At 48.9% G+C, this 27222-nt stretch overlaps 6 protein-coding genes and 1 non-coding gene across 7 annotated transcripts; 3 read left to right on the forward strand and 4 right to left on the reverse strand.

Moving 5' to 3' along the window:
* Positions 1–239: 239 nt before the first annotated feature.
* Positions 240–1394, forward strand: ACHE_70100S (tRNA-dihydrouridine(20) synthase (NAD(+)); the record flags this gene model as incomplete). The annotated part of the gene is made up of 1 exon (XM_043282395.1): positions 240–1394. One exon carries the CDS (start codon positions 240–242, stop codon positions 1392–1394), a length of 1155 nt encoding a protein of 384 aa, XP_043139779.1.
* Positions 1395–4928: 3534 nt separating this feature from the next.
* On the reverse strand, positions 4929–6540 carry ACHE_70101A (DUF2841 domain-containing protein; the record flags this gene model as incomplete). Its single annotated transcript, XM_043282396.1, has 5 exons — positions 4929–5386; positions 5442–5627; positions 5686–6126; positions 6189–6390; positions 6451–6540. The coding sequence occupies 5 exons, from the start codon at positions 6538–6540 to the stop codon at positions 4929–4931; spliced, it is 1377 nt and encodes a 458-aa protein (XP_043139780.1).
* Positions 6541–11521: 4981 nt separating this feature from the next.
* Positions 11522–11594, forward strand: ACHE_t70001S. Its single transcript has one exon. It is a non-coding gene; the product is annotated as a tRNA-Thr (tRNA).
* Positions 11595–11838: 244 nt separating this feature from the next.
* Positions 11839–15935, reverse strand: SMC1 (cohesin subunit SMC1; the record flags this gene model as incomplete). Its single annotated transcript, XM_043282398.1, has 6 exons — positions 11839–11856; positions 11923–12289; positions 12345–12652; positions 12709–15694; positions 15758–15851; positions 15905–15935. The coding sequence occupies 6 exons, from the start codon at positions 15933–15935 to the stop codon at positions 11839–11841; spliced, it is 3804 nt and encodes a 1267-aa protein (XP_043139781.1).
* Positions 15936–16343: 408 nt separating this feature from the next.
* On the reverse strand, positions 16344–17222 carry ACHE_70103A (uncharacterized protein; the record flags this gene model as incomplete). Its single annotated transcript, XM_043282399.1, has 1 exon — positions 16344–17222. The coding sequence occupies one exon, from the start codon at positions 17220–17222 to the stop codon at positions 16344–16346; it is 879 nt and encodes a 292-aa protein (XP_043139782.1).
* Positions 17223–17737: 515 nt separating this feature from the next.
* Positions 17738–18695, forward strand: pdx1 (putative pyruvate dehydrogenase complex component Pdx1; the record flags this gene model as incomplete). The annotated part of the gene is made up of 2 exons (XM_043282400.1): positions 17738–17822; positions 17908–18695. The coding sequence occupies 2 exons, from the start codon at positions 17738–17740 to the stop codon at positions 18693–18695; spliced, it is 873 nt and encodes a 290-aa protein (XP_043139783.1).
* Positions 18696–19517: 822 nt separating this feature from the next.
* On the reverse strand, positions 19518–21505 carry CDH1 (WD40 repeat domain-containing protein; the record flags this gene model as incomplete). Its single annotated transcript, XM_043282401.1, has 4 exons — positions 19518–20282; positions 20340–20914; positions 20973–21100; positions 21195–21505. 4 exons carry the CDS (start codon positions 21503–21505, stop codon positions 19518–19520), a joined length of 1779 nt encoding a protein of 592 aa, XP_043139784.1.
* Positions 21506–27222: the final 5717 nt, after the last annotated feature.

Consider the following 27222-nt stretch of genomic DNA (forward strand, 5'->3'; position numbering starts at 1 on the left):
GGAACCCAGGGTGTAGTGGACATATGGCTCAACCAATGGAATCGCAAAAGAGGTCTGTCTTGCTATATAGCTCCTATCTGGCAATTTTATGAGGGGCAAGCTGACTAATACAAAACAATCGGCAATTTAGATAGTCCACCTCCGAGCTATGGATTCCGACATTTTTCTTATCTCCGCCTTTGAAGCAAAAATGTTAAGCCCACCACGATCACACTTGTTGCCTCCTTTCTCGCCTTGACATGCTTAGATTCCTTCGTTCTGCAATGACTGCAATGACTACCGCTCGCGTTCCTATTCCCGCAAATGGGGTGGACTACCGTGGCAAGATCGTCCTGGCCCCGATGGTTCGGTCTGGGGAACTGCCATCTCGTCTTCTTGCCCTGAAGTATGGCGCTGATCTCGTCTGGGGCCCCGAAACAGTCGATCGTGCGCTTATTGGCACATCTCGTCGCGTAAACCCTCGAAATGGGATCATCGAGTTCACCCGCGGTCAGGGTTCCATCATCTATCGCATTGACCCGGTTCGCGAAAAAGGCAAACTAGTCTTCCAAATTGGCACGGCGTCACCAGAACTCGCAGTGGAAGCGGCTAAACTAGTTGCAGCGGATGTGAATGGAATTGATGTTAACTCAGGGTGCCCCAAGCCGTTCAGCACAAGCGGTGGTATGGGTGCGGCTTTGCTGCGGAATCCTGATAAGCTAGTCTCTATCCTTACGGCCCTGGTTGATGAAGTTGGGAAGCCGTTCCAGATTGGGGTCTCAGTTAAGATTCGTATTCTAGAGACTCCCGAAGAGACAAAGGCACTAGTGTCACGGCTGGTCAAGACTGGGATCACAGGATTAACAGTTCATTGCCGTACAACACCAATGCGGCCCAGGGAACGGGCAATTCGCGACCAATTAAGGATGGTTGCTGATGTGTGTCATGAAGCTGGAGTTGCTTGTGTCATGAACGGTGACGTTACCACACGTAATGAAGGTCTGGAGTTGATGAAAGAGTATGGTGTAGACGGGGCCATGATCGCGACATCAGCAGAAGCCAATTCTTCGTGTTTCCGCCCTGAAGGTGGTTTGCTTCCTTGGAAAGACGTCGTCCATGCTTATTTGCGGTTCTGTATGGAGACAGAGAACCGGTTCGGCAACACAAAGTATCTCTTGAATATGCTCATCCCAAGCAAGGAATTCCACCACTCAAAGTCATCCAAGTCTTACTATGATTTTTGTCACGTACTCGGGTTTGATGACCTCGTGCCTGCTGCCCTTCAGGTTGATGAGATTATGAACCTGACACACAAGTCAATCTTCAAGAATAGTGCTGCCAGCCAGAATCAGGAGCCCGAAGGTGTGGATTTCTCTTTGCCATCACAGCCCACAAAGCAAGCGGTCGCGGTATGAATATGGCTTTCTTTGCTCCGCGGTATATACACGAAATCATGTTATTTACGGTTCTCACATCGATACTACGCATAGTCTAATGATCGGGTCTGGTTTGGTGTTTTTCCCCGACACTTTCTTTTTTTTTTTTTTGCAGTGGTCCAGATTCCCAAAACTTAGAATGTTCTATTTAGCTGCCATATGATTTTCATTTACTATTTGTAAACCAAGACATTTAAATCGAGTATCCCAACAGTATTTTATGCCTTAGCAGAAGGTTGCCTGGCTGGTTTTCGGCAAAATGACTCATAGATTAGTTTTCTGCTTCTGACATACAACCATACTACTCTTCTAAGCTTTACATTGTTCATCTCCGAAAGCATGCGCGAGAGCAAAATGCTCACGGCAAGAAACATGCCGCACGCTTTGAGGACTCAATCCCAAGCGCCCGAGGAATACTATGTATCTGGCAGTGTTCGCCTTCCCGGCGATCTAGCCTTTGAAATTAACGAGGATAAAGAAAGAACAAGAACAAGCCATCGATCAATCGATGATAGTAATCCGATGCACGAGGATTGGTTCACCCTTGAGGCCTTTCGGGCCGGGGGCACATACATCTGTACAATACCGGCTCATCATGTGCCCAACCGCCCAAGCCACTGGGACTTTGTCAAAAGCGAACAATTCGGGCTCACTGGAGGATATCAAAAAAAATTCTTTCCAACGCCGGTATGCCCGATTTCAGGTCGATAAATTTCTCTTCTCAGTACTCGGTATTCGAACCGGAACAGGACCCTGTTTTGACTTACCAAATCGATACGAGAGAGCCCTTTACTAATGCGTGCTCGATGTGTGCAGGCAAATATAAACTCTTTTCTGTCAGAATGGAGTGCCTGAAATGCTCGGTTGAAATGGTTGATGGCCATATCATTACGCAAGATCACTCTTTTCCGGTGCGTCTTGAGGATCCAGTATACTCACAATGGTACAGTGTTGTATCTTCAACCCAAACGCGTTGTGCCCTTAGCGATGTCAACTCTATAGGGTGCTGCAGTGAACTGTGCACTGATACATTACCGAAACGACTAGCAACAAACGAGATAGCCCGCATATACCTGTCTCTAATATCTGTTCAATCACTGACACATGCCAAAGCGCTATCTATGGCGAAGCCCTAGGGTGCATTTTCGGGAGCTTCTCCCGATGGTCAATGTGAAGACTAGGAAGACAGCGTCATTCAAAGTCTCAGTGGACAGCCAATCAACTTGCCAAAATCGATATGCGCAGGCCCGGCGTGAGTGCGATAGAGGATTGCACGGTGCGGGACAGAAGATGGGAGCGGAGAGTTGCAGGACCCGGTCAGTGGGGAATGGACTCCGTATGCGATCACATGCCCGCACTGTGTTATCCCAGAAGAAAAGCACATTCTAGGTCTGGCGGCCGAAGGCTAGGGGTCATTATACTTCGTTTGCAATGTTTGCAATAGAGAATGAATGCTGCTGGATGGAAGTTGGGGTTCGGGCCGGATAACGAAGCCGCAAAGGATCGACTCTTTATCGACGAGCCAGGCGTGGCGGATATGAACAAGAAGAAAGTAAACACTGTCAGATCCAGAATTTGTCTCCATGCATAATGCTCGCGTATCAGCTTCACCATGTTCTGGTGACGCTAACTCTACAGGATGCAACTTATGGCGTTTTCTCACATAGTCCGAATGACTGGAAATTCTCGGATAATCAATGTTATTATTATTATTACTGTTATTATTGTTCATACACGCTTCTATCAGCCCTATAGGCCGAGTGGCGGCAGGTCCTGCGGGGCGGCCGGGTAAGCCGCCGTAGTGGTAATCTATGTACATCGTCGCCTTTATACACATATCCTGATATCTCATTCCGCATGCTGTATGTCCCGTACTGCTGGCTTCGTACTGCTGTTCCCATGGCCACGAAGGTCCATGGGCCTGTTGGATACTATCTCGTTTCCTTCCCTACTTCTGCAAGCGTTTAACCTCGGCTGCACTATGCTGCCAGTTGCTTCGTGTCCGTTGTTGTGACTCGGTATGTGGTTGGTAGAGTCTGAAACTGGCCTAGGAGGCCTGTGTCAAGCATAAAGCGCACTGCCTTCGGTACCAGGTCTGGCCGTATTAGGTAGGCCCGGTAATCCAACTCCCGCCTTGACCCCTGTGTAAGATGGTGCATCCGGGGGCCTGCCGGGTTTGTACAGTGGAGGAGAACATGGCGTATATCTTGACGACCACGTCCACAAGAGCATTCAGTCGATTCCATAGCATTAAAGGTACCAAGATAACTAGCCAGCGCAATCTTCCCAGTTTGCATTTGAATGAGGACTGATGTGGCGGCTCTTCGTAGGCCTTGGTATAGTTGCATTGGTGCTTTTGAGGGTTCTTTCCATAAACGACGGAGGGAGTTCCCGTGGGTGGAGGCAGCCCATTCAGACTTCCATGCGCTTGCTGCTTCTATGAGGAGGGCTCTTTGAGCGCTAGCCATGAGAGTGAGCTCCTCCACACCATTGGGTGTCGGGGAATTAGCAGCTTCTTTTGCAAGAGCGTCAGCACACTCATTGCCATAGATGCCTTCATGACCCGGGAGCCAATACAGCCGTATATCCCAGCCGCGTTCCTGTAGTTGAGATGCAGTACGTGTAATCTCGCTCAGGATATATTGGCCAGAAGACCTTCCTGGAGCTGAACACGCTTGAATTGCCGCCTGATTGTCTATAAAGATGATTGCTGTATAGGCCCGATGGGAATGTTGTGATGTCGGTCCAAATGTGTTGCATATTTGGGTGAGAGCCATCTCTATGCCTCGCAATTCCGCTGCATATACAGTATGAGTAGCTGGGGAGCCAATGTGAACTGCCTGGCGCCCTAGAGGTGAAACCACTGCTGCTCCAACTCCCTGTTCTGTCAAGCTGCAATCTGTGTATGCAATGACGTTGGCGCCGCTATGTAAGGCAGTTTGGTGAGCTGCTAAGGCATCTTCCCGAGTTTCTGCTATGTGGGATTCCAGACCTGACCATCATGGTGAGGTCACATGTGGGTGTATAACCTCCAGTCTGTTCTGAGAGATCACAGTTCGCCGGCCCCATTGTTCTAGTGGTGATGTCAGGGGGTCTTGGTCTGGGTTGGTGAACCATCGCATGCGTCGCTCCTGTGCATTCATGGATAATCAATGTATTATATAATTGATGCTAGATGAAATGCTCAAACAATCCGTCTATACTATAATTACATGTAAATAGCTTTCATGCATGCCTCAGAAACCTCAGAACCCGTATGCCGCCAATGCAAGGAAAAAAGCAACGAGAAAAGCAACAAAGGAAAGGACTTTTCCATGACTAGTAAGACAAAAGGTCCTCATCACGCAAACCAAGACTTACTAGAAGTCCCAAAAACCGAACTGTGTAATATAGACATACAAGACAAAGGAAATGTGCAGGAATGACAATTTGAGTATAATACAAAGGAAAAAGCAAGTGGAACGAACGTCTTAGGTCTTGGTGTTGCGCGAAAAACTCATTATTATGAATTAATTAATATCCAGTTGGGTACACAGGCGCGTGCGTTTGAGCTGGGTGTCCCCAGTACCCAGCCTGTGTCGATGGTGCTGTTGTCGGGACAAGGAACGGCTGGCTGAAATAGTCCGGCATACACGAACCCGGCTGTGACTCGTCCTTGGACGTCACGTACGCAGCACTGGCGTGAGCACCAGTGGACATCATGGAAGAAACCATCTCGGGTGAGTAGGATGGGTGCGTCTGCGCAGGACTCCGGGGGCCGTTAGATGGGCAGGATGACGAGGGGGTGAGAGGAAGGCAGTACTCTGGACTGCCATCGTCCGAGGTGCCGCGCATGGCTGGGACCTTTGGCAGGGTGGTCGGGATCGAAGAGAGTGTGTCGTGGTGGTCTGTGGATTGGAAGTCGTGTTGGTCGAATTCAAAGCTAGCTTCAGGGAGGTGGACGTGGGAGACGTGGAGGATTGTATCAGATCCTGGGTCATTGTTAGTATCAGATTGACGATACAATAGAGAAGGCAAGTAACATACCAATATCTCCAGCCAAGTAGTGCTCTTCCATCTGTCGAATGTAGTATATCTCATCCAGGACTTCCAGGCGCTCAGCAGGCGATATTTGGCGTCGCACGTCTTGGCCAGCCTCTTTGAGTTTCTCTGCAGTGATATCGTGACTAGCTCTCAATTCACAGAGAATGTGGATTAGAAGACGGACACGTTCTATTGTAGAAGAAAATGTTAGTGAGAAGTCCTTACTTCCTGTCTGGGTTAGACTCACCAGGCTTGGGCAGGTGATCAGGCTCCTTGTGGGTGACTCCCGTCGGCCACCACCTTGGCTTTGTCAACTCCGGGTCAACTCGCTGCGATGTTCCTCCAACGTTCTTCCGTCCATTATAAGGGTGGTTGACCTGCTTGCGCGGCTCAACCAGTTTGATCCACGCCTTCGCAATCATTCTGCAGTTCAGCTGCTGGAAGTTATCGAACGCCTTCTCGTAGTACCGTCGCAGGAGGTCGTGGTCTCCCACGCGCAGCGCGGTGCGGCGGATGGTGGGACAGGGAGATGCTGATGCGGAATCGGAGTCACGGCGTCTCTGGCGCTTGCTGCGTTGCGACTGCCATTCACAGGGAATGAGACCATCCCGTTTCGTTCGAGAGTGGTGATACCAGGCGAGGGAAGTTGAACTTGGGAGAATGCCGTCCTGGGTTTGCATAATCGGGTCTGTTATGGTGATGGTAAGTATCTATCCTCTAGTGGGGTTGTTCCTTAGGATATTCACTCACTTGAATAGCCCTGCAAGCCATACGGACCTCCCGTCACGGATCGCAAAAACCGCCCTCTAACGTCCTGGGTGAAAATGGCCTTCTCTGAACCCTCAATCGAAGGGGAAACCTCAACACCAAGCTTTCCGTCGCCGTCCATATACAAGATAGCATAATGCGAATACGGAATATTCAGCATCGTTTGCTGGGTTGTTGCGATCTGCTGCTGCGATAACGGTTATCAACACCAGTGATTCTGATAGACCGGATCCATCATGCTTACCGTTGATCTCGAAGCCATCCCATCATCATACGACAATGACTGGTGAGGCATCTCGGGCCCCGTTGTCACGGCGGCAAATGCTGGATTCATGGTGTTTATTCGCACAACTTGGTACGAGGTGCGCAAACAGAATAACAATAAGATAAGAGATGAGATCAATAGACACTGGAAAGGTGCTGATTATGACTCAGGTAACTAGTCTTATATCCAGAGTATAGGCCACGAGAGTTCGACACTGGATGCGATGGTCAAATTTATCTGTATTCTGAGGAAGCAAGCGAAGAGATATAAGAGAATAATGACCCGATGGAATGGAACCGGAGGAGCACCCGTCATATATCAGATGCTAGCCAAGAGGAAAAAGAAATCTGCATATTCTATTCAGGAGATCAGAAAAAAGAAAAAGAAGAAAAAGAAAAAGTACGGTCCAGCGAGCCGTCAGGGAACAGAGCTGTTCTGGCACTTGCACACCCACATGACATGCGAATTCATAGTCTTGTGGCTGGTACAATATGGTTAATGTACGGAAAACAAATACACGCAGCATTGAGGAGCAAAGCGCCATCTAGATGGGTCCTCATCTACATTATGCATGAATAGTCATTACTATTACGGGCGTCGGTACTCATCGTCTTGAGCCGGATTTACGTCTCCGACCCATGTCGACCCTCCCAAGACATGATGACAGAAACCCAATTTTGCCGCCTATCACCAGATCAATACGATGACTGGCTAATTCAATAGGGGAAGGTTAAACCGCCGGGACCTACAGACGATTGCCAGGGACCCCCGCCGGGGAATCAGATTTACGTTCCAGAAGCCCCATCCGGATGGATGATTGATGACAAAAAGCGAGCATCGCTCCGTACTCCGTATTCTACTCTCCTCAGGTACTGTTTGAGGATCAGTATGATAACGGCTAATGCGAAAAAAGCAATAACAATAAAGCCTGTTAGAATTACTTTGCGCGTTGCGTGGCGTGGAGACAGCGCGAGCGAATCGCATCAGCTTGTTCAGAAACGAAAAAGCAACAGGCAAATACCTTGCCCCATGTGTTTGACACCCTTGTCGCCTACTGAGGTCATGCAGGCAAAGTGATGATTACATGTCCAAGAACCGGATGCCTACAGATTAGAGATGCCATGATCGGCAGAAGCCCCTGCCCCTCAAGATGAACAAGACTCCGCAGTATTCAGCGACGCCTCTCGCTTAGCTAGCTCTCGCCGGAGAAATAGAGGGTGCCTTGACCGATATACACATCTGTTTTCGTGTGCTACGTGGACCCAGCTTGGAGCCTTTGGGCGGCGGAGTACGGCAACAATACAACTGGAAACTGCAGTCCTAGTTTGAACAGATGAAAATGAAATGCCTCAATCCGTTCCTGGTGCGCCCAATCAAGTAATCCATGCATGCATGAAAGAGAGAACTTTCCATCACTCTCCACTTCTTCTACGTCGCAAAAGAAAACAATAGAGATCTTTCAAACGGATCTGACTCTAGTTGACCAGCAAGCGACCTGATTTGCCTCCCAAACTGATTAGTGGAGAATATTCCGGTTTGGGAGAGTATTAAGAATACTCGTCAACACCCACATCTCCTGGAAGACGATAGTTCGATGCATGTCGTATCTAGCCTCTCCACAGGTACATCTGTTACATCTCTGCTACCGGAAACGATGCTCGATCACTCGTTTGGATACGGAATATGACAAGATAGAGAACGGGCTATTCCGTACTTTGGCGGACCGCTTCGGTTTCTAAAAACATGACAGGAAATTATCTGCACCAGTAGGATCGACTCCCCTCTCCAGATCGACAAGGGCCTTTGCTTCCTATGGTGATACTCTTCTTCGACTGACGCGAGATTACGGAAAGAATGTGTGGACAGTTAACCTCAGGGCCACAGTTTCACTGACCGCCGATCCTTTAGTGGTTAGTTGTCGGGACAAGACCGCCTGGTGGCCTCACTATGATAGTGCCCGTCTTCTTGCCATCTTTTCTCTTCGTATCCACGACTCACGAAAGACGTTCTGGACTCTTGGCCGGCTTTGCCCGACTAGCGTACGAAACAAAGGCTGTTGCGTAGTATCGACACAATAGTCTTGTTCCTTCCTGAGGCCACGCTGGTGGCTCATACCTCCACCGGCAATGATCAACGAAGGATCCATTTGACATGGATCATCATCTATCGACAGTTGAGCGACAGCGGGCACTAATTCAATTTTGACAGTCGCCTGCGGTGCCAACAACCAAAAAGGGACAGCGCATACAGAGAACCCCGTACATCAACTGCCTTTTCGGCAGGCTCACCGTTGTCTATTCTAGCGGTGACAATACTACAGTGCAGGAACACTACAGGCCAACTCAGCACTGCACACGCTAAAAACGTTCGTTTTCCCGCGGGCAAGCGAAACGATAAAATGGTGACAGAGCAAAACGCCGGAAAAGAGCCAAAAGGGAAAAAAAGATACATAAGACAGTGAAACGCGATCTATCTAGTCCCCCTTACATTTCTGCGGGGAGACTAGAATTTGTTTTTCTTAATTTTGCCTTCGGGATCCTTCCCCTTCGAAGTTCTCCGAACTCCGGTCAAATGAGCTGTCAACTCCAAAAGGATCCATCGACATACGACGCACTTGCAGCACCGATACTTTCCACAGACATTATGTATGTGGCTTGCATGATTGAATCCGAGCGGGGGCGAAGTATCGGTGGATGACGATGGAGTTGGAAAAAAAGAAACGAAATAACGGCCCCCAAATAGGCGCGCGGCGCAGTACAAACGGCGCATTCACACGCGTCAACAAGACCCTTGCCCTTAATACAATTTAGCCTGGCAAGAAAAAAGGGGGTATCAAACGGCATCTCGCGATCTGACTGGCGAAGAATCATACATCGAAAACCGTATCGCACAAGTCCGAGGTCATCTGCAGCCATCAAACTCAACTCGCGACAGAATCCACTTGCAATTGACACTTTGGATACAGAGCATCTGTCGCTGATCCTCTGGTGATTGGTCCGTGAACTTAATGAAGTATCGCCCCAAACGACGCAGATCGGTTGATTCTGTTTGCATTGTGCGGCACAGTGCATTCGTCACCTACACGGAGTATCTGACCTCTCAACTCAGGGACCATGATCTACCGCTACAGTGTATACTACAATCAGGAATTATTATTGAATTTGACCACGATTAAGGTGAAATAATGGTCAGTCTATAGATCCGCTCCTCTGGAAATTCACAAAGAAACGGGCCTCCTCGGACAATTCAAACGGGGAGTAATTTCAAATCAACCTACACATGACAAAACTATGGTGCCTCACAAAGCCGGTTGACTCAGTTCCAGGTTGACAAAAACAGCTTAGTATGACAGTTGTGGATCAAGAAGGTCCACTTTTGGGTGCCCAAAATAGCAGTAGCAGGTCCCCGATGTCGAGCGATGGTCGATGACAAGGCTGACCATTCCCGATACAGATTTCATTGCATTGTGACCAATCTTAAGCGTCAGCCATAGACCCACTGGGTCTTTCGCTCCTACTCTTTGGGGTTCTGAGATCTTCGTCTACTGCAGAAGTCTATCATTTCAGTTGCGCCTCTGCCTTGGCTGTTTCACTGGAGCTGAAGGTGTTGCGCATCACAGTCGCCATCTATTGATCTTGAATCATGTCGGCATAGCCAACGATTCATTATAAATAAGGTGGCCAGCTAAGACGCAGTCCATCGGGTCCGTTGACTACTCCATACTCCAGCCATCAGTTACTCCTTGTGTAATGCAGTGTATTATTTCTGTTCAGACTATAGAAGCAGATCTCTTCATATTCAAACCATCGCATAATGTCCGATCAGTCCTCGAACCGTCAATTTGGTTCGGTTCCTTCGCACCTGTTCGGTCGAGCACGACTCCGTACTCTTTCCCGGGTTTGAGCGGACATACTCAGCCACCCAGGCACTCGTACAGATACCTCCATTTCACGAAGTACCAACATATCCCCGGATCCCCCAAATCATACATGACTAATTCCATGATAGAATAAACTATTGAATCCAGATTGATAGGAATCTGCAAAATGCATCCTTGTACGAAGCAATCAGATTCGGTCCAGATCCGAACCAAGATCTTCCTACGGACCGAACTACTCAATGCTCCGTACCAAAGTTTACTCAGACCCAAAGGAAAAAGAAAACAGAATCAATTGCAGCAGACATGTCCTACCTACCCCATCCACATTGGAAAAGATTTCCGGGGAGCGGCTGTATGGCTGAATCGAAATTGTCACTACAGTGTATTATAGATTTCTGCATGTCGTGAGATGCTGTTGATCAAACTGGCGCAAGTTCCTTTCCGCGTGTCAGGGCGGAAAGTGTTCCCCATCCTTGGATATGAGCGGGATGCACACTGTACACTGCAAAGGATATGTATGTGTCTGCGGTGCGTTTGTGCGATTATACGGTTGCTTGATTGATCTGCATTTTGCACAATATCCTACAAGTACCGCTACTTCAGTTTGGGTTGCTGCAAATGCCCACACTGTACACCGTACTTCGTTCCTCTATCTGTCGAAAGCACTATTTTGGTCTGGACTTACCTATGAACCCATGTGCATGGGCTACTATGTACACTGTATGCAGGCATTATTTATAATAGGACGCATTATTGTCAATAGGGTCGTGGGGGTTGGGTTGAGTATCAGACATGCGCATATGGGACAGCTCAGTTCATCGTCATCGATGTTGAGTCTCTATTTCGAGGTTGCTATTACTCAGTAAAGGAGAGTACTGTACAGATTTACGATGTAGAAGAATGGTATTTCGAGATACATTGTCTGAGGGGGCTACCCTAGAAATCTTTCGAGTGACACGATTTTGAATGCCACTATCTTTGAGTTAGGATGTCATAGTTTGGTAAAATAATTAGAATGTTCAAGCACTTATCTTTATTATATACTGGATTATCTCGACTAGATGAGATGATTTGATGTTTAAATATTTGTGTTTGAGTGCGCTGCCAATGAGATATACATAATGCCTGTTTTATAGATCGAAAGAGGGTCTATTTTTATCTAACCAATCAGCTCGCATGGCTTAGTTGGTAAAGCGCATCACTAGTAATGATGAGATCCTCGGTTCGAATCCGAGTGCGAGCATTCTTTTTTTTACTTGCTGTGTTTCTATGAACAATTCGAGTCAGAAAATCTATTTATTTTCAGCCTTTTGCTTGAATTTCATTCAATTGCTCAAGATTGTAGAACTGAACTCGTGGGTCTCATTGCAAAGCGAATAACTTCCCTGAATAGGGCTAGTACAAGAAAGAGATATAGAACCACTACTAATCTACAAACCACATAGTAAGAAAAGAAAAAGGCGTAATCAACATGAACAACAGAGCACTCATTGGTACTTGCGCAGCTGTAGTAAAAAAAAAACGTAGTTAGCACATGGACCACAATCATATAATGGTAAAGGGAAACTCACATCAAGCGTCAGAGACTTGCTACTGTTCTCCGCCTGATCACGGTAGATACCAACCAGTGTCTCACTGTTCTGGAACAGCCCCGTCTTCAGACTAATCACGATGAACTGCATACCAGGCGCAGCATGATCGTGGATGTAGTTCGCGATACGGGCGACATTGGTGTTGTCCAGAGCAGCGTCGACTTCATCCAGCACGAAGAAGGGAGATGGCTGGTAGGAGTGAATGGCGAAGAGGAGGGCGAGAGCAGCCATTGTCTTTTCACCTCCGGAGAGGTGCTCCATGTCGCGAAATCGTTTGAGGGGTGGCATGGCATGGTACTTGATGCCGTCGAGGTAGGGCTCGTCGGAGTCTTCGATGTCCAAGTACCTAGTATTGTTATATGCCTTGCTTGCCAATGTTTCTCTGGGACTGAGTGACTTACGCTTGTCCACCCAACGGGTAGTTGGAACTCCGCGTCAGCTCCCGATAGATAGGGCCAATCTGCTCAGAAATATGCGTAAAGGCTTTGTTGAACAGATCCGAACGCTTGCGCATAACCTCTTCAAAGTCGTCCTTTGCTTTACGCGCGTGTTTCCGAGATTCTTCAAAGTCCTTCTCAGTACCCCGGAGTTTGTTCTCGACGCTCTCGAGACGCTCCAGTGCGCGGGTGTTCGGTGCCATCTTGTCGAGTTCGCTGTTGAGTGATCGGACCTTCTCCAGCAGTTCTTCTTCAAGTTTCTCGTCGGATTCCTATTTCTGTATAAGCATGGAAATTCTATAGTAATTACTTTTGACGCATCACTTACCTCCTTGAGGGAGTCTCCTAGAGAGTCAAAGTCAACCTCAACACCGTAGTCTTGCACCATAGCCTGGCCACTGCCATTGGCGTCCTCGTCAACGTCCATGGCATCCGGATCAGCCGTCTGCACAAGTTCATCAATAGGGAGATGGTCGAGTGAGTTGGAGCTTTCGGTCAAAGGAATGTCGATGTCTTCAAGCTTGCAACGCCGGAGAAGCGCGTAACGACTTGATGAATTCCGCTGGACCTCAGCCTCTAGACCGCTAATGTTCTTCAAGGATCCTTCGACGTTCTTGCTGCGCTTCTGAAGTTCTCTTCGCTGCTGGTTGAGGTTCTCTGCCGATTGTCCATAGGCTTCTTTTTGCTCTCCCAGACGTTCGCGGAGGATCTCGAGCTCGGCCTCGAACTCATCGAGCTGGTTGCGAATATTTTGCTGTTCGGCCTTAAGTTCCTCGATCAGGCCCTCGTCACGCTGGTGCTGTGTCTGGAGGCTGCTGATACGGTCAACTGTAGCTTGCAGACGCTGCTTCTCGAAGCTGAGTTGGTTCTCGATTCGGCTCTTTTGTGTTGTGAACTCGAGCTTCTTCTGAGAAGCCTCTTCTTGCAGTGAACCTTGTTGTGCTTCGTATTCGCGGATATTATCGTAGCCCAGGCGCTTGCAGAACTTGCGGTAGATGTCATCCTCGACACCGCTGACCGACTCTTGCGTCTCTGTGATCGACTGGTCAAGTTCGTCCAACGTCTCCTTTCGCTCCGCGTACTTCGGCCGGAGGTCCTCGAGCTGACGCTTGACGAAGTCAAGCTCGCTGTGCTTGCTCTTGAGATTCTTCTCCAAGGCCTTCAGTTCATCGCGAGCATAGGCGAGGCGCTGCTCGAGACCAACCAATTCGCCTTGTAGAGTCTCCTCTTCGGTACCCCTGCGGTGACCCTTGGGCAGGCTGGAAAGGTCTGCCATAAGCTTGTCCTTGAGCTTGTGAAGATTCTCTACTTCCGAGTCTTCCCAGCGCTTGGAGCTTTGCTGAGGACCGCGACCACCAGTCATCAGACCACCCTTGTGAATCACCGTGCCATCGAGAGTGACGGTCTTTGCATCCAGGTTGCGCTCGTAACACAGGTACTTGGCTGTCGCCAGGTCATCACAGACAACGGCGTTTCCGCAGGCATAGGTGATCGCTCGTGCAACCGAGTCTTCATAGTCTACAGTTTCGATTGCAGGTCGCATTCCACGGTGTACACCCTTGAGATTGGAGTTGAAGGCTTTCACCTGGATTGTCTCGAGCGGAATGAAAGTCGCCTGTCCAGCTCTCTGGTCACGGAGGTGCTGAATACACTCCTTAGCAGTCTTCTCGTTGTCGACAATGATGGCATCGAAGTGTCGTCCGAGGACCGTACTGACAGCTTCGTTATACTTCTTCTGCTTGGGTCTGCAAAGATCGCTGACTCGACCCTTCACACCCGGGAAGATGCGCTTCAGCGTCGAGATCAACTCTCTTGTCCGGATCTCCTTTTCGGACTGCTTCCTACCGTCATCAGCTTCGAGCAGTTTCTTCAAGACAACTTGGAGTTTCTCTTCCAGTTCGGTCCTCATTTGAGACACTCGTAACCGCTCGGAAGTAAGAGTATTCAATTCCTTTTTCTTGCGCTCGATGTCCTTGGAAGCAGTGGTAATGACCTCGGTGATCGACTCTTGGCGCTCTTCCAATGACTGCTTGTCGGATCTCAAACTTTGTAGCTGCCACTCAGTGCCCTCGAATTTGCTCTTAAGGCTGTTGACAGCTTCGGCTTCTGTCTTTCGCTGGCGTCGTAGATTGTCCAAGTTGAGCTGCTCCGCGGATGACCGTTTATTCAGCTCCTCTTTGAGTTTGTTGTACTCTTGTTGGTCAGCGTCGCTAAGCTGGATACCCTGTTTGCTCATGGACCTTTGCCATTCAGCTCCCCACTGGGCCTGAGCCTTTTCGACAACCTTAAGATCCTTCTCCAGTTGCCTGGTGTTGGCCAATTGTGCCTCGCGCTCCTTGCCGATCTCAGCAATCCGCGAAGCAAACCTTTCGACTTTCTTCACGGTGATGTCGACCTTTTCGTCCACAGGGACCAAGGAAGTATTAGCTTCCTCGATCTGTTTTTCTTTGTTCGTAATGTTCTTCTCGGCTTTTGCGACATCTCTCCCGACTTTGGCGTGGTCCTTCTTCGCATCTTCGACGTTCTTTTCGTATTTTTCAACACCGCGGCGATATTCTTTGAGCTCATCCTGGTACTTCTGGATCTCTTCGCTGGAGTCGTCAATCAAGCGCTGGAAATGAAACAGCTTCCATAAGATATGGGTAATAATAGCTTGGTCGCGCTCCTCTGCCTTCCTAGCGTAGCTATCGGCCTCGCGCTTCTGTTCCTGGTATTGCTTGATCTCCGAGTTGATACCCCTCCGACGGTGAAGCTGAACAGTCTGCTGCTCAGCAGCTTCCTCAGCCTCCACCTTTAGTTTCTCGTACTCTGCCTTGTATTCCAAACTACCTGAGATCTGCTCAATCAACCGCGTAAGGTCCCTGGGAGACTGCGCCGCAATTGCTTCAACATCACCCTGGAAGACAAGGAAGTTGCGCGCCTTAATTAGGATGTTCTCCGCCTCCAGCGCCTCGTTGTATTGCTGCGCAGTCACGACTTGGTTGTTTATCCGGTACTCGCTAACGCCGTGGCTCGTAATTGACCGCCGCCATTGCTGCTCCTCGCCGGCATCGTCTTCGTAAACCGCCATAACCCAGGCCGTACGAGGGTCTTGTGTTCCGTTTGGATCTTGCGATGCGTTCGGATCTTGCGATTCGATTCTATCGACTCCATCTTCGGCCTTGTCCTCGCCGTTTGTAGGTTGTTCGATCGCGTTGCCCTCGGCGTCGAGCTTGGCTGTGCGTAGGACGCGGCCACGATAGACCAGATCGCGGAGGTTCGTGGATCGTAGATGGGAGGATTTGATGCCTAGAACGAAGGAGATCGCATCCATACTGGTGTCATGTCAGCGCAACCGACTTTCCAACATCCGAGGATACAGATTAAAGGCGACGAACGAATTCGACTTCCCAGACCCGTTGGGCCCGATGATCGATGTGAAATAGGCATCACCAAAGAGGAGGACATGATGACCCTTGTATGATTTGAAGTCTAGATAATGATCAGCAACTCATGAATGCGCATTGTTGCGGGTCGCATCGTACTGAAAAGCTCGAGGCGGATGAGTTTCCCCATCTTGTCTCAACGCTGCCGTTATCCGGCGAACGCGGCTCCAGATCAGACAATGGAAATAAAAGAAGCAAAGAGCGTGCAGCAGCAAGTCGACAACGAGGTGTCAACCCAACCGGCCATAGACGTCGTTGTTGGAGGGGCTCGCGATGGTTATCTGGAGAGCGCGTCACGGAGTCGACAGGACGCGCCGGTCACGTGGGGCCGAACCGCCGATAGGGCAGTCAAACAAGAAAGTAGGATAATTTACAATTTTATAATATCTAATTCGTGCTCATAGAAAGCGTCAAGTCTGATGGTATGTACAGGTGTTATTGAGTACAGAGGCAGCTTTCGATAGGCCGCATATAAAGTAGATAGTAAGACAGCATATGAAGGTATCAATCACAGAGTAGTAACAGAAGAGACGAATTCTCATGGTCGACGTTTGATATCGAGCGGATTCCCAATCATCAAGAAATCCTCCGACACGAAACCAGCAGAGTCCATTCTGAAGACACCCTTTTGGCCCTCAACCTCCAAAAGAATAACGCCCTCTTGCGTGAAGAGCTTCCGCACATTCGCAAATATCGTCCAGATCATAACGCTGATCTTCTTCGCCGGTGCTTTGAGAATTTCAATTTCCGACGGCTTGGTGTTTCGCGGGGCTTCGGGCTGCTGTGTCCGGTTCACAGATCCCGGAGTGACCACCAGCCGACGCGAGAAAGCAATCTGGCGAGGGAGGGCATCGAATTCATACGCCTTCTTGAAAGGCATCATAGACCGCACGGTGAAACGGATATGCGTCTGGCCATTCGCGCTGACGGCATTGACCGACTTGATCAAACGTCCAGTCTTTGTCAAGAACACCGTGCCCATGACACTCATTGCAATACAGACACCTCCAAATAGGGTCTGTTGCCAAATGGGGATACCAATGGCAATTGGGTCCCGGAAAATCATGTTCGAGTTGTATACTGAGTAGGCGAAGCAGAAAGCTGCAAGACTGTAGGCTCCGAAGATGTAGCTGCGATGAGATGGTGCGTTGAATAGAATGACGTTCCCTTCTCTTGCGACCTTGCGCTCCAGCTTTCCGAAACCTTCTGGTCGTCTCCCGGCGAACTTGAGGGTCTCTTCCGAGTTTGCGACTTTACGTGGTTGGGGTTGGGGTTTCACGGCGGTTTTTGCCCGGGGGATGCTCGAAGAGAAATACCTCCATGTGGGAGGCGAGGCCGTGTCCTGGACTCTAGGTAACCGGGAGAACCTGGGATATTGCTGCGAAAGCCTTTGGAAGGCGAAGCACCTGGGAAACATATTGTGCGGGAGTCGTCTATACTAAACAGTTAGCATACTCAACTGCAATCGTGGCTCCACACAATGAGAAGTCTCAACCCCAAAGCAATCAATTAAGAGCAATTCAAATAGAATGAATAGAATAAACTTACCTAACCTAATTCCTGGCATTGCCCGAATGTTCAAAGAACTCGGCCAATCCTCCGTCCTCCGCGGCAGAAAAATGTTCCTGTCCCGGCCGCCGGTGAAGCTCCCAACAACCTCAACGTCAAGTTCTACATGCCGGAGATAAGAGCACCATTCACGCCCAGGTCTTCTTCGAAAGCATCGTCCAGTTAATCGCGGACATCGACATCTCACTCCGCTACCCCAGAAGGTCCGTGTGGATTCATCGTGGAGGTAGACCGATCCAGTCGCCGAATCCGGACAATCCGTTGAGATAGCATACGCGACGAAGTAGAATAGTCCTTCAACAATCGGAAAGAAGTGAAGACACACAGGTTGCAACATATTCGTGTGATCCTTGATTCTACAAAATGGCTTCCAATTTCCCTGCACGCCAAATCCCCGCCATGTTCGCCAGACGGCAACAGCCCACCAGAGTACACAGCGCCGCCAGACGTGAGTTCACAGGATATACCCTAGGATACACCCTGCGTAGCCCTGCTATTAGGATACACAGCATGCTAACAAAATACACCGATAGGCTTCGCATCCACCACCGTCCAGACCCAAAACCCCGCCTACCCCCTCTACCCATCCGTCACCCAACTCCTCCACGAAAAGGGCATCCCCGACTCCGAAATCTCCAAGATCCCGGCATCTGGCCCCAAGGGCCGTCTCCTAAAGGGCGACGTTCTCGCCTATCTCGGCTCCATCCCAGCAGACTACCCCTCCACCCAAGCCGCCCGCATAGACAAGCTCGCCCACCTCGACCTGAGCAACATCAAGATCGCAGCACCCCCAGCGCCCAAGCCGGAGCCCGTCCCCGAGAAAATGGAAGCCCCCGCACCGCCGCCGACGACCTCCGTCGCGTTATCGATTTCGCTCTCAGCCGTCTTGTCCGTGCAGAGGAAGATTAAGGAGAGTTTGGGGATTACGGTCCCGCTGTCGGAGTTTTTGGCGAGGGCTACGGATCTGGCGAATGAGGAGCTACCGCGCTCGGCTGCGCAGAAGCCCTCTGCTGATGAGCTTTTTGATGAGATTCTCGGTGGTGAGCCGGTTACTACCTCCCGGGGTGACTATATCCCCGAGTTGAATGAGGTTGATGCCCCGGTTGCGCGGGCCCAGCCTGTCCAGGAAGACCTTATTGACTTCCTTGCCGGAAAGGTTTCTAAGAAGTCCTCCTCTTCGCGGGTAGTATCGCCCGTTGAGGAGCCGGCTGCCAATGTATTCAGCTTGACGGTTCCGGTTAGCGAGGAGAAGAGGGCGAAGGCTTTCTTGGACCGGGTTGAGACGCTCTTGACCGTTGAGCCTGGCCGTTTGGTTATTTAAGCATTTGTTTTTGTTTCATTTTGTTATGTTCTATTTGATAGTTATGTATATGTAAGTTTAACAGCAGAAAAGCTAGAATGATTTGTGAAGGATTTATACAGAGACCGGAATTTCGACTCTATTACTTTTCTACTTTACAATAAGAGTAAGGATAAGCGCAAGCAACCCTTATACATCTTAGTACGTCCCATTCTCCATTACCACTATGATAATACAACAGGTGCTACCTACTGGCCTATCAGTCTAGATCCTAGGGCAAAGAAAACAAACAAGACAAGAAGCACAAGGTCATGCAGTCATCAAATATAGTCAACGAAACGAAGTGAGAACACAAAAGTAGAAACACAACAATAAAGCCTCCTGACCGAATCTCAAGGCCAGAAGTAAATCGCCAACCGCCTATCAAAATCACATGATTAACGCCTGGCTACCCATTTGGAACACCGTATCCGTGGATGAAATCTGGGGATTGAGACGAAGTAGTACCCTAGGACCATTAAAGCTGCAAGGCGCCTTGATAAACAGAAAGGGAAGGGGAATACAAATAAGAGTGCAATGCAATGAAGAAAAGAATCCGGTAAATCAACGCGCCTGGTAGTCTCCTGTAAATGCCGTGAAAAACCCGCAAAAGATGCAATAGATGCCAAGGTAGAAAGAAAATAACGCAACCCATTCCAGCCTGAATCCCCAAACCATGGAGAATCCGAGCATCCAATCCAATCAAATCAACGCCAAAGACCAAATAAACGCCTTGTTGAATGCACGTCACGTCGAGGGCCAAGTGAAGCCACGAACGCCACAGAACCCAATTCTAAAATTGGTTCACCGGATCGTGCCCATTTCTGCTAGTTTGCTGCCTTCTCGCCCATGTTCTCTTCCAGGTCTCTTGTTGAAGATTTTCCAGAACCGGAGTGTTTCATCGCCTGCGCCTGTGACGACTGTTTGTCCGTCGGGGCTCATGGCGAGGTAAAGAACACGGAACGTATGTCCTGTTAATGACACGACCTGCTCCATGCGCGGGTATTTCCAGATAACGATCTGGTTCTGGCTGTAACCATGTGTGCTGATGATTTCGTCGGAATTCTTCGACCACGACAAGTTACACACTTGGCTGCCGGTGTCAACTTCCTTAATCATGGATCCGGTCGATGTGTTCCAGAATTTGATGGTACGATCAGCCGTACCTCCACCGGAAGCGAGGAGATGATGTTGATGAGGCGACCAGGAAATGGCCTTAACGGCAGCGACGTGGTCCGAAAAGCGGTACAGCGGCGTCTCGTTCAGCTTATCCCACACCATGAGTTTATTATCGTTGCCACCTGAGGCCAACTGCCCATCTTCGGTGTTCCATTTCAAACCGCAGACCTCTTGTTTATGCCCTGCAAGACGGCGTATATGTTGATCGGGAGAACGGACATCACGATGAAAGATGATTTTATCTCGAGATCCGGACGTGAGGATGTGGTCGTTCCACGCCAGGGCACCTACTCGATTTGTGTGACCAATCATTGTTCGTAGACGACGACAATGCTCGGCGTCCCATATTTGAACGAGACCTTTCCCTGTTCCAATTGAAAGATGTGTCCCCTATAACAAGCAATGGGTTAGCCTTCCATCAAGACGTAGAACTCGTCATCAGCTTACCCTTTGAATCCAGTTGACACTGGTAACAGTATCATCCTTAAGTTCGCAAAGCTTCGTAACTTGCCCTGAATGCGAATTCCACATATAAACCGAATTACCTAAACCAACTCCCAGAACATTACTGCTACCCCAATCCACCAGGTTCAGATAGAAGTCGTCCTGTAAGTCTGGGGCATCCAGAACTTTGTATGGGACCTTGTTCACGTAGCGTGGTTGTTTCCGTGGAGTTTCCAGAATACGTTGGCTATCGTAACGTATTGGAGACAGACTGTACAATTCTGACCGCACATTCAGGTTTGGAGCATGGTGGCTTCTAGGCGTTTTCGACGGGGTTTGCTGGTTTGATCCGACGCGCGGGGAGGCGTATGTGAAAAGGTTTTTGTGGGGTGTGGATGGTGTGATGCTGGCGGGAGGAAGGTTGGAGACAACGTGCGAAGGTGGTGTATGGGAGCGGGTTTTATCGTTAGTACCGGACAATGGGTCTGCTGCTAAAGAATCCAAATCGGGTTGGGGGACGGTGTTCCCGAACAGTTCACTCCGCAACACTCGCGAGTACATCCTGTTTGCTTCCTCGGCTGAATCCAATGTCAACCACTGTTCTATTCAATATAGGGGGGAAGGACTAGGGCTTACTCTTTTGAAAATGGAGTTCTGAATGTGGAGTGCGCTTTTTCGTTTTAGAAGGAGTCGACGGGCAACCATCCTCATGAAGCAAACTATATGTCGCCTGAAAATCTTGACCATCACGATTCGGAATAAACCTGGCAATAGAGAAATCAATCTCGTCAGCAAAAACCCCGCAACAGTGGCCAAACGGGCAGCGCTGTTTAGCCCTGGATAGCAGAGGGAACAAACCTATCCCCGTAAACTCTCTGCCTCTTTCGACTTGGACTAGTTCCGGGTGTCCTTTCACGGCGATTTCCAGCGTCCTCATAGTCCCTCAATGCCTTCGCGAGAGCGTCCGGATCAATAAGGTCCTGTCCGGTCTGGCTCTTTTTCCGGCCACTCATTGTTTCTGGGAAGAAGAGCATCTTTTTGGACGGCATACTCGGCGGTGTCCTTGATCCCGGCGGGGAAGCGATGTTCAGTGCGTTGGTTCCCGTCCGTGTCGACTTGCCGTTTGATCTGGCGGCGACGGTTTCTGAATCTTTCTTGTTGCCGCCCATGTCTGTCAAAAAAAGGTGATATGCCGTGGTTTGGGAATGTAATTCGTAACGCTCTCAGGAAGCAATTTTCCGGTTTGACAAAGGGATAGCCAGTTCATGCGACGGATTTTCGGGTGGATCGACTGTTCGTGATAGAGCTATCGACCGGCTCGAGCTCGATATGCGCAAAATAGTTCACCAGAAAGAGACGATTGAGAATTCAAGGCGACTAGGGATTAATTGTGGGTAAGAAAGTAATCCTTGATTTTGTGCACTGGAATAACAAGGCGATCGACCGACCCGGCGACGGGCAAAACAGACGACGACGATGAGACGAGCGCTAACGGAACGCAAAGCTGATAATTGGGAGAGCGCAATCAACTCTCGAGTGGCATTAAAGGTAGTTTCGAGCACCGTCTGGAGAGAGAAGCAGGTCGACAGCGCAGCGAAAAGCGAACCAAGGGCTGGCGATTGTCTCTTGGGGTTGACGGAGTTCGAAGGGAGACGCCCTCCGGTCACGCGTCGGCGGCGCTAAACCGTTTTGGGAAAACATGTTGACCATGGATACGCTTTGTTCTAGAGGAGAAACAATTTTCAGACTACTGGTTGGACATTCTATTTTCTTATGTTCTTTCTTCGTTGTTTTTCTTTTCTTTCAATTGACTTAGTGCGGTGTGTGGTTAGTCAGTGCGTTTGGCACTTGTTCTATGTTTTGCATGGTTGCTGGGCACAAAGCGCTCTATTTACAGAGTACTGACATAGGTCACTCTCTGGACATCTCTTTCTAGAGAGGCTGGGAGTATTCATTCTATGTCAATTGATCGACTCATATAACTCTTTTTATAGAGAAACATAAACATAAGTACCGAATGCTATGCTCTATTACTGTATACTGCCCCTCCTGATAACACCCACGCGCCCTGACGCGACCAGAGAGAGCTTGGACCATTGCAAGGAACACAACCACTTGTATGCCAGTCCAAGCGAAGTCCACTGTGCCGCGAACTCTTCCGCCTTATTGCCGCTTTATTTAATTTCTGTTATGATTGACGTCTTAGACACGCGCGTGGTTGTAGTTTACCCTGCTCAGTCCAGGTCGAAGAACATGCACTTCAGTTTTTCCCATCTCCGTGGATGTGCATCTGGAGATTTTTCTGCTATTTCATTTTCGAAAAGTTAATGATGATTTTACAGTCTAACTCAAAACTAGATTAACAAAATTCGTAGGGGGGCATTGCTCAGCACGAGCTTACTAACATCTCAGTACGAGTCCCGGAAAAACACTCGGTACGAGTCTTGATTTCTGAGTCTTTCCGTGAGTTTAAGTCTCGTACCGAGCATATGCCAAGCTTATAGTCAACAAATGATATTTCTACATCTCAGAATCCTCCCTACACAGATTTACATGTAACAAAATACCAAGACTCGCACTGAGGTGTTAGTAAGCTCGTGCTGACCATGTACCCGGTTGGGGGCCTATCGGCTAAGGCTAACTATAACTACCGGGCAGAAAGCGAGGGCGGTGAGGCACGTGACCCGCTGGATTGTTGGAGTTGCGGCTTAGTCAGGGTCGAAAGTACGTATCAAGCATATAATGGTTGAGGTCTCTGATTTGTGCAAATGAAGCTATCTAGGATCCTATATAAGACCGTAGCTACCTAACAGAGTATTCTAAGCGAATGTGCGGTTTTAACAGCAATAAGGGCAAAGGAATGAATAAGCTGCTTGCGCCATATGATATCAGTGAGGCATCAATCAGGCATCAGTTGGTATTGTTCGGTAAGGAACCTCTATATTCCGACAGGTACCAACACTTACACTGATACTTGTAGCCATCGCACCGCCTTCACCATCCTCCGTGTTTATATATTTGCGTCTCTGCCCATGCACGTTCTAAACATCTCGCTTTTCTACACCGTCCACGGCCAGGTCTATACTCGGCATGTCGGCATAGTTAGGGACTGGGCATTGGCTTCGGCCCCTGGCAGGAACTACCGAATAAATTGTGACGGATCAAATGCCCTAATCAGAGCTTGCTAATAATTCCAGCTCTCTTAGCCATTCAACGGCTATCTTTCAATATTGCTACTCGTTCTTAGCCTATTTACTGATGCTTGCACCTTCCTTGGCGCTGACGCCCAGGGTCAACCGGTGGCATCCGACTGATCTGAACCGACCTTCCAACAGCATTTACGGAGATCAGATTCCCACATCGAACATGGACTTCATCATCCATTGTATCGCATATTATCATGGACTGCTCTGCGTCTATCTGTAAATGCTGACTGGAGCGCACAGAGACAAGGCGTTGTCAGACTATCGTTTTGAAGGACTCAGTGAGCGAAAATATCCCGCAGATACCGACACACTCCCACACAACAGCATACCACCGCTAGATCCGGACTCTTACCTCAGCGGCACCCGTACTTTGCATGATTTCTTTCACGAGATCGGTGGTATGCGTGAAATAGGCGGTCGAGGCATCACTCGAAAGAGGAGGCCGACCATCTGGCTGTCAATGTCGAGACTGGCCGATCCTGAATTACCGCCTTGGCCAAAACATTCACCGCCGCTGAACATGACCGTATGCTCTCATGTCTCCTTCGTCACCAACTTCCCATCAATTATCTAATATGCCAGGTGGGCTGTTTGCAACCCATTATAGCGCCCTGATGTGTATCCGGATGTCCGTCCTATCATGAACAAGTTGTCCCAGAAGTCATCGCTCCGGGATTTTCCCATTGCTTGATTCTATTGCCTATAGTGAAGGGCGCGTTTAAAGGGCCATATGTGTCGAGCTGAGACTTTCAGTCATTGAACAGACATGAAAGACAGACGCGGGCCGGCTACCTCATTCTTCCCAGACGCCCATTTACGTCAATGAGCGCCCAATCTCTTATGCAGATTGGGTCTTCTTCAGCGGGCATGGTGTTCAAAGGTCGTGTGCGTTCGCCGGAGTCTGCAACAACCGACCAAAGATGATGGCTGTTCTCGTCCAGAAACCTCTGGAATTTGTTCTTGGTTGACTCATGGAGCCCTATGGGTATCTCATCGCTTTTCAGCTGTCTCTGATCTCATTTGAAAAGGAACCCATTTGCGTGACGTGCTCTGCGGAGCTCGAGATGCTTCACCGTCTCTACAGACTTGGTTTGCTCAATACGATTACAGATGGCTGTCTCGAAATCTTGGACGCTAGGCTGGTCCATGTGCAGCATGGACCACATCGGCTGGTATTCCGGACCAAAGCCGCGCCTATGACGGTGTCTGGTCGCTATACCACATTTATCAGCATTCTATATGATAATATAAACAATCTTCATTCATTACATACCATGGAACCCGCACTCGGGTTGCTGATCTTTGCCTTCAGGGAAGACACAAAGTGAACACGTGAGGCCATAGGCGATCCGTCCTTCCTCGAACCTGAGCACCAGAAATACGTCCAGCATTCCTGTGCCTTCCTTGATATCCAGCCTGTCCAAACTCTGACCAGCCTGGGCCGGCCCGGAGATCGCGGATTCCTGAAGCGTTGTGTTCGAAGTGGGAAACACCGTCTTGAGCGCTATGCTCTCTCTCAGCTTTATCTCGACGCTTGAGCACTCGAATTGATCCAGGATGCGGAAAATCTCCGTTTTCAATGCAGTCTAGTCACGATCTGAACCTTGCTTCAGTTTCAGAAAGACAGTTATAGGGTTATCTCCGTCTCGGGGACTCTACACAATGTGGTAGCAGCCAATTTTAAAAATGTCCTTCAGGTCACAGACTATGCGCACTTTTGCATAGCATTCGTACCAGGCGCCGAAAAGGGGGTCTTCCAACATGATAGGCGAAAATCTGACCGGGCCGTGAGCCCTGGTGTCGACGTCTGGGTTCAAAGGGGTTTTGTCCGATAAGTGGTGGTGTCTTTTTGCATGTTTCAATCATTGTGATTCTTGCTCGGCGGAAACCGGGCTCTCGTGCTTTCTTTTTTGTTGTGATGCAGTGGGAGCTTATTGGGCTGGCATCTTGGATCTGCCGGGTTTCAGGTTTGCCCCCAAACACAAGGAAACGATTTGAAAGTTGATTGGAAAGACTAGCATTGCTTTACAGAACAAGAGAATTTGAGAGAACTTCGAAGCAAATTATATTTTTGCAAGCTATTGAACAAACATTGTTTACCACCGGGGTCTCCAATCTTACTACTTGTTTTCTGAGACAAACCACTCTTAATGGGTCGAACCGCCTGAACAACTCATTAATCTGGAAAGGCTGACCGTGACGGAGATCTGTTTTGCTGGACTACTTGTCTATGCTTTCCCCGATGGACGGCTGGATTGGCGGGGATGACCGAAAAGGGAAGTCCAAGTCAGAATTCCGGATCTGGAACGGATTTCTGTGCTCTACTCCTTTCTCGGTGGGCGGCTAGATTGGCGAGTATGACTCTAACTGCGTTGTTTGGGCAAACCGTTGGTCTGGGAGGTGTGTCTATACAGCGTTGCTTGTCTACGGCTTCCGTTGGAACGTTGAACTCGAACTCCGAGTGTCTACTTCCTCAGGAACCTCGACTTTTGACGGCTGTTCGATGCTTCCCATCATGACCACCGGAAGTCAATTCTTACCACTCGACATCGATTTGTCCAATATTTTCACGACGTCTGCTCAATTATTTCCGCCATTACCACCTGACATTGCTAGAACATCGTTTTTGGCAGTTGTTTAATCCGAAACGTCAATTGTTGGCGGCCGTCTACTTTCCATCCTTCGTGTCGTCATTACCACCGAAACACCGATTTCTAGCAACTTGTGAACTCTTTCTACCTTTCTGTCGTGACCATACAACATTGATTTTGCCGTCTACTTCTTTCCGTCCTTCGTTTTCTTGTTTACCACTGAAGGACCCGGTCAATTCTTTCCGCCATTACCTCCAGAATTGGTATCTGTACACTTCACCCCATTATTTACCATCAACGTCAATCTTTAACGGTTGTCTACTTTTTTCCCCATCAATTACCTTCGGAAGATCTATCCCGTCATTTTCCACCAGAACGTTAATCTGTGGCAAGTATATGCTTCTTTACCGCCAGATATTGAGCTTTTGGCTGTTCTTTACTTCAATACCGTCTACGCCTCTCGACTACTTTGCTCCACATCTCGATTATACGCTCGACTGTACTCTTAATTGGATGCTCGATTAGATGCTCGATTGGATGCTCAACTATACATCGGCAAAATATTTTTTCGTCCAAGACACAGCCGCTGTCGGGCCCGGTTCTCCGCAGTAGATAGAAGCGATTGGAATCTTTGAGTACCAACCAGACAGCAGAGGTATTTCCGCTGTGCTGCCGCTAACCATATATGGTTTATAGGTTACGATCCTACCAGATAAACATCTGAAATATCGCTGCGGGAGCTGAATCAACTAGGGCTAAATTGTATATAAATATATATGGCCTAGGAATCGCTCCATACGGCGTCAATATATCTCGATATATATGACCAATTTGTAGCTCATAGAGGGGTTGTCCGAAAAAAGTATGCCGGATATCATATATGAAAGAGGATCGATATAAAGGAATAGATTGAATGAAGAACCAGACGAGGGCCATATGCCTCTTTTATAGGCTACTACGTAGAGTAGAATCAATTCAAAGCGTTCCGTATAGCTGCACAATGAGTAGGAAGGGGACGGGGATTGATGCATCCCTCTAGTGGAATCTGGAAATATGTCTGTCTGGTTAAAGGACATGGTTAAAGAATAA

Source organism: Aspergillus chevalieri, chromosome 7 (assembly GCF_016861735.1).
Source record: "Aspergillus chevalieri M1 DNA, chromosome 7, nearly complete sequence".
NCBI lineage: Eukaryota > Fungi > Ascomycota > Eurotiomycetes > Eurotiales > Aspergillaceae > Aspergillus > Aspergillus chevalieri.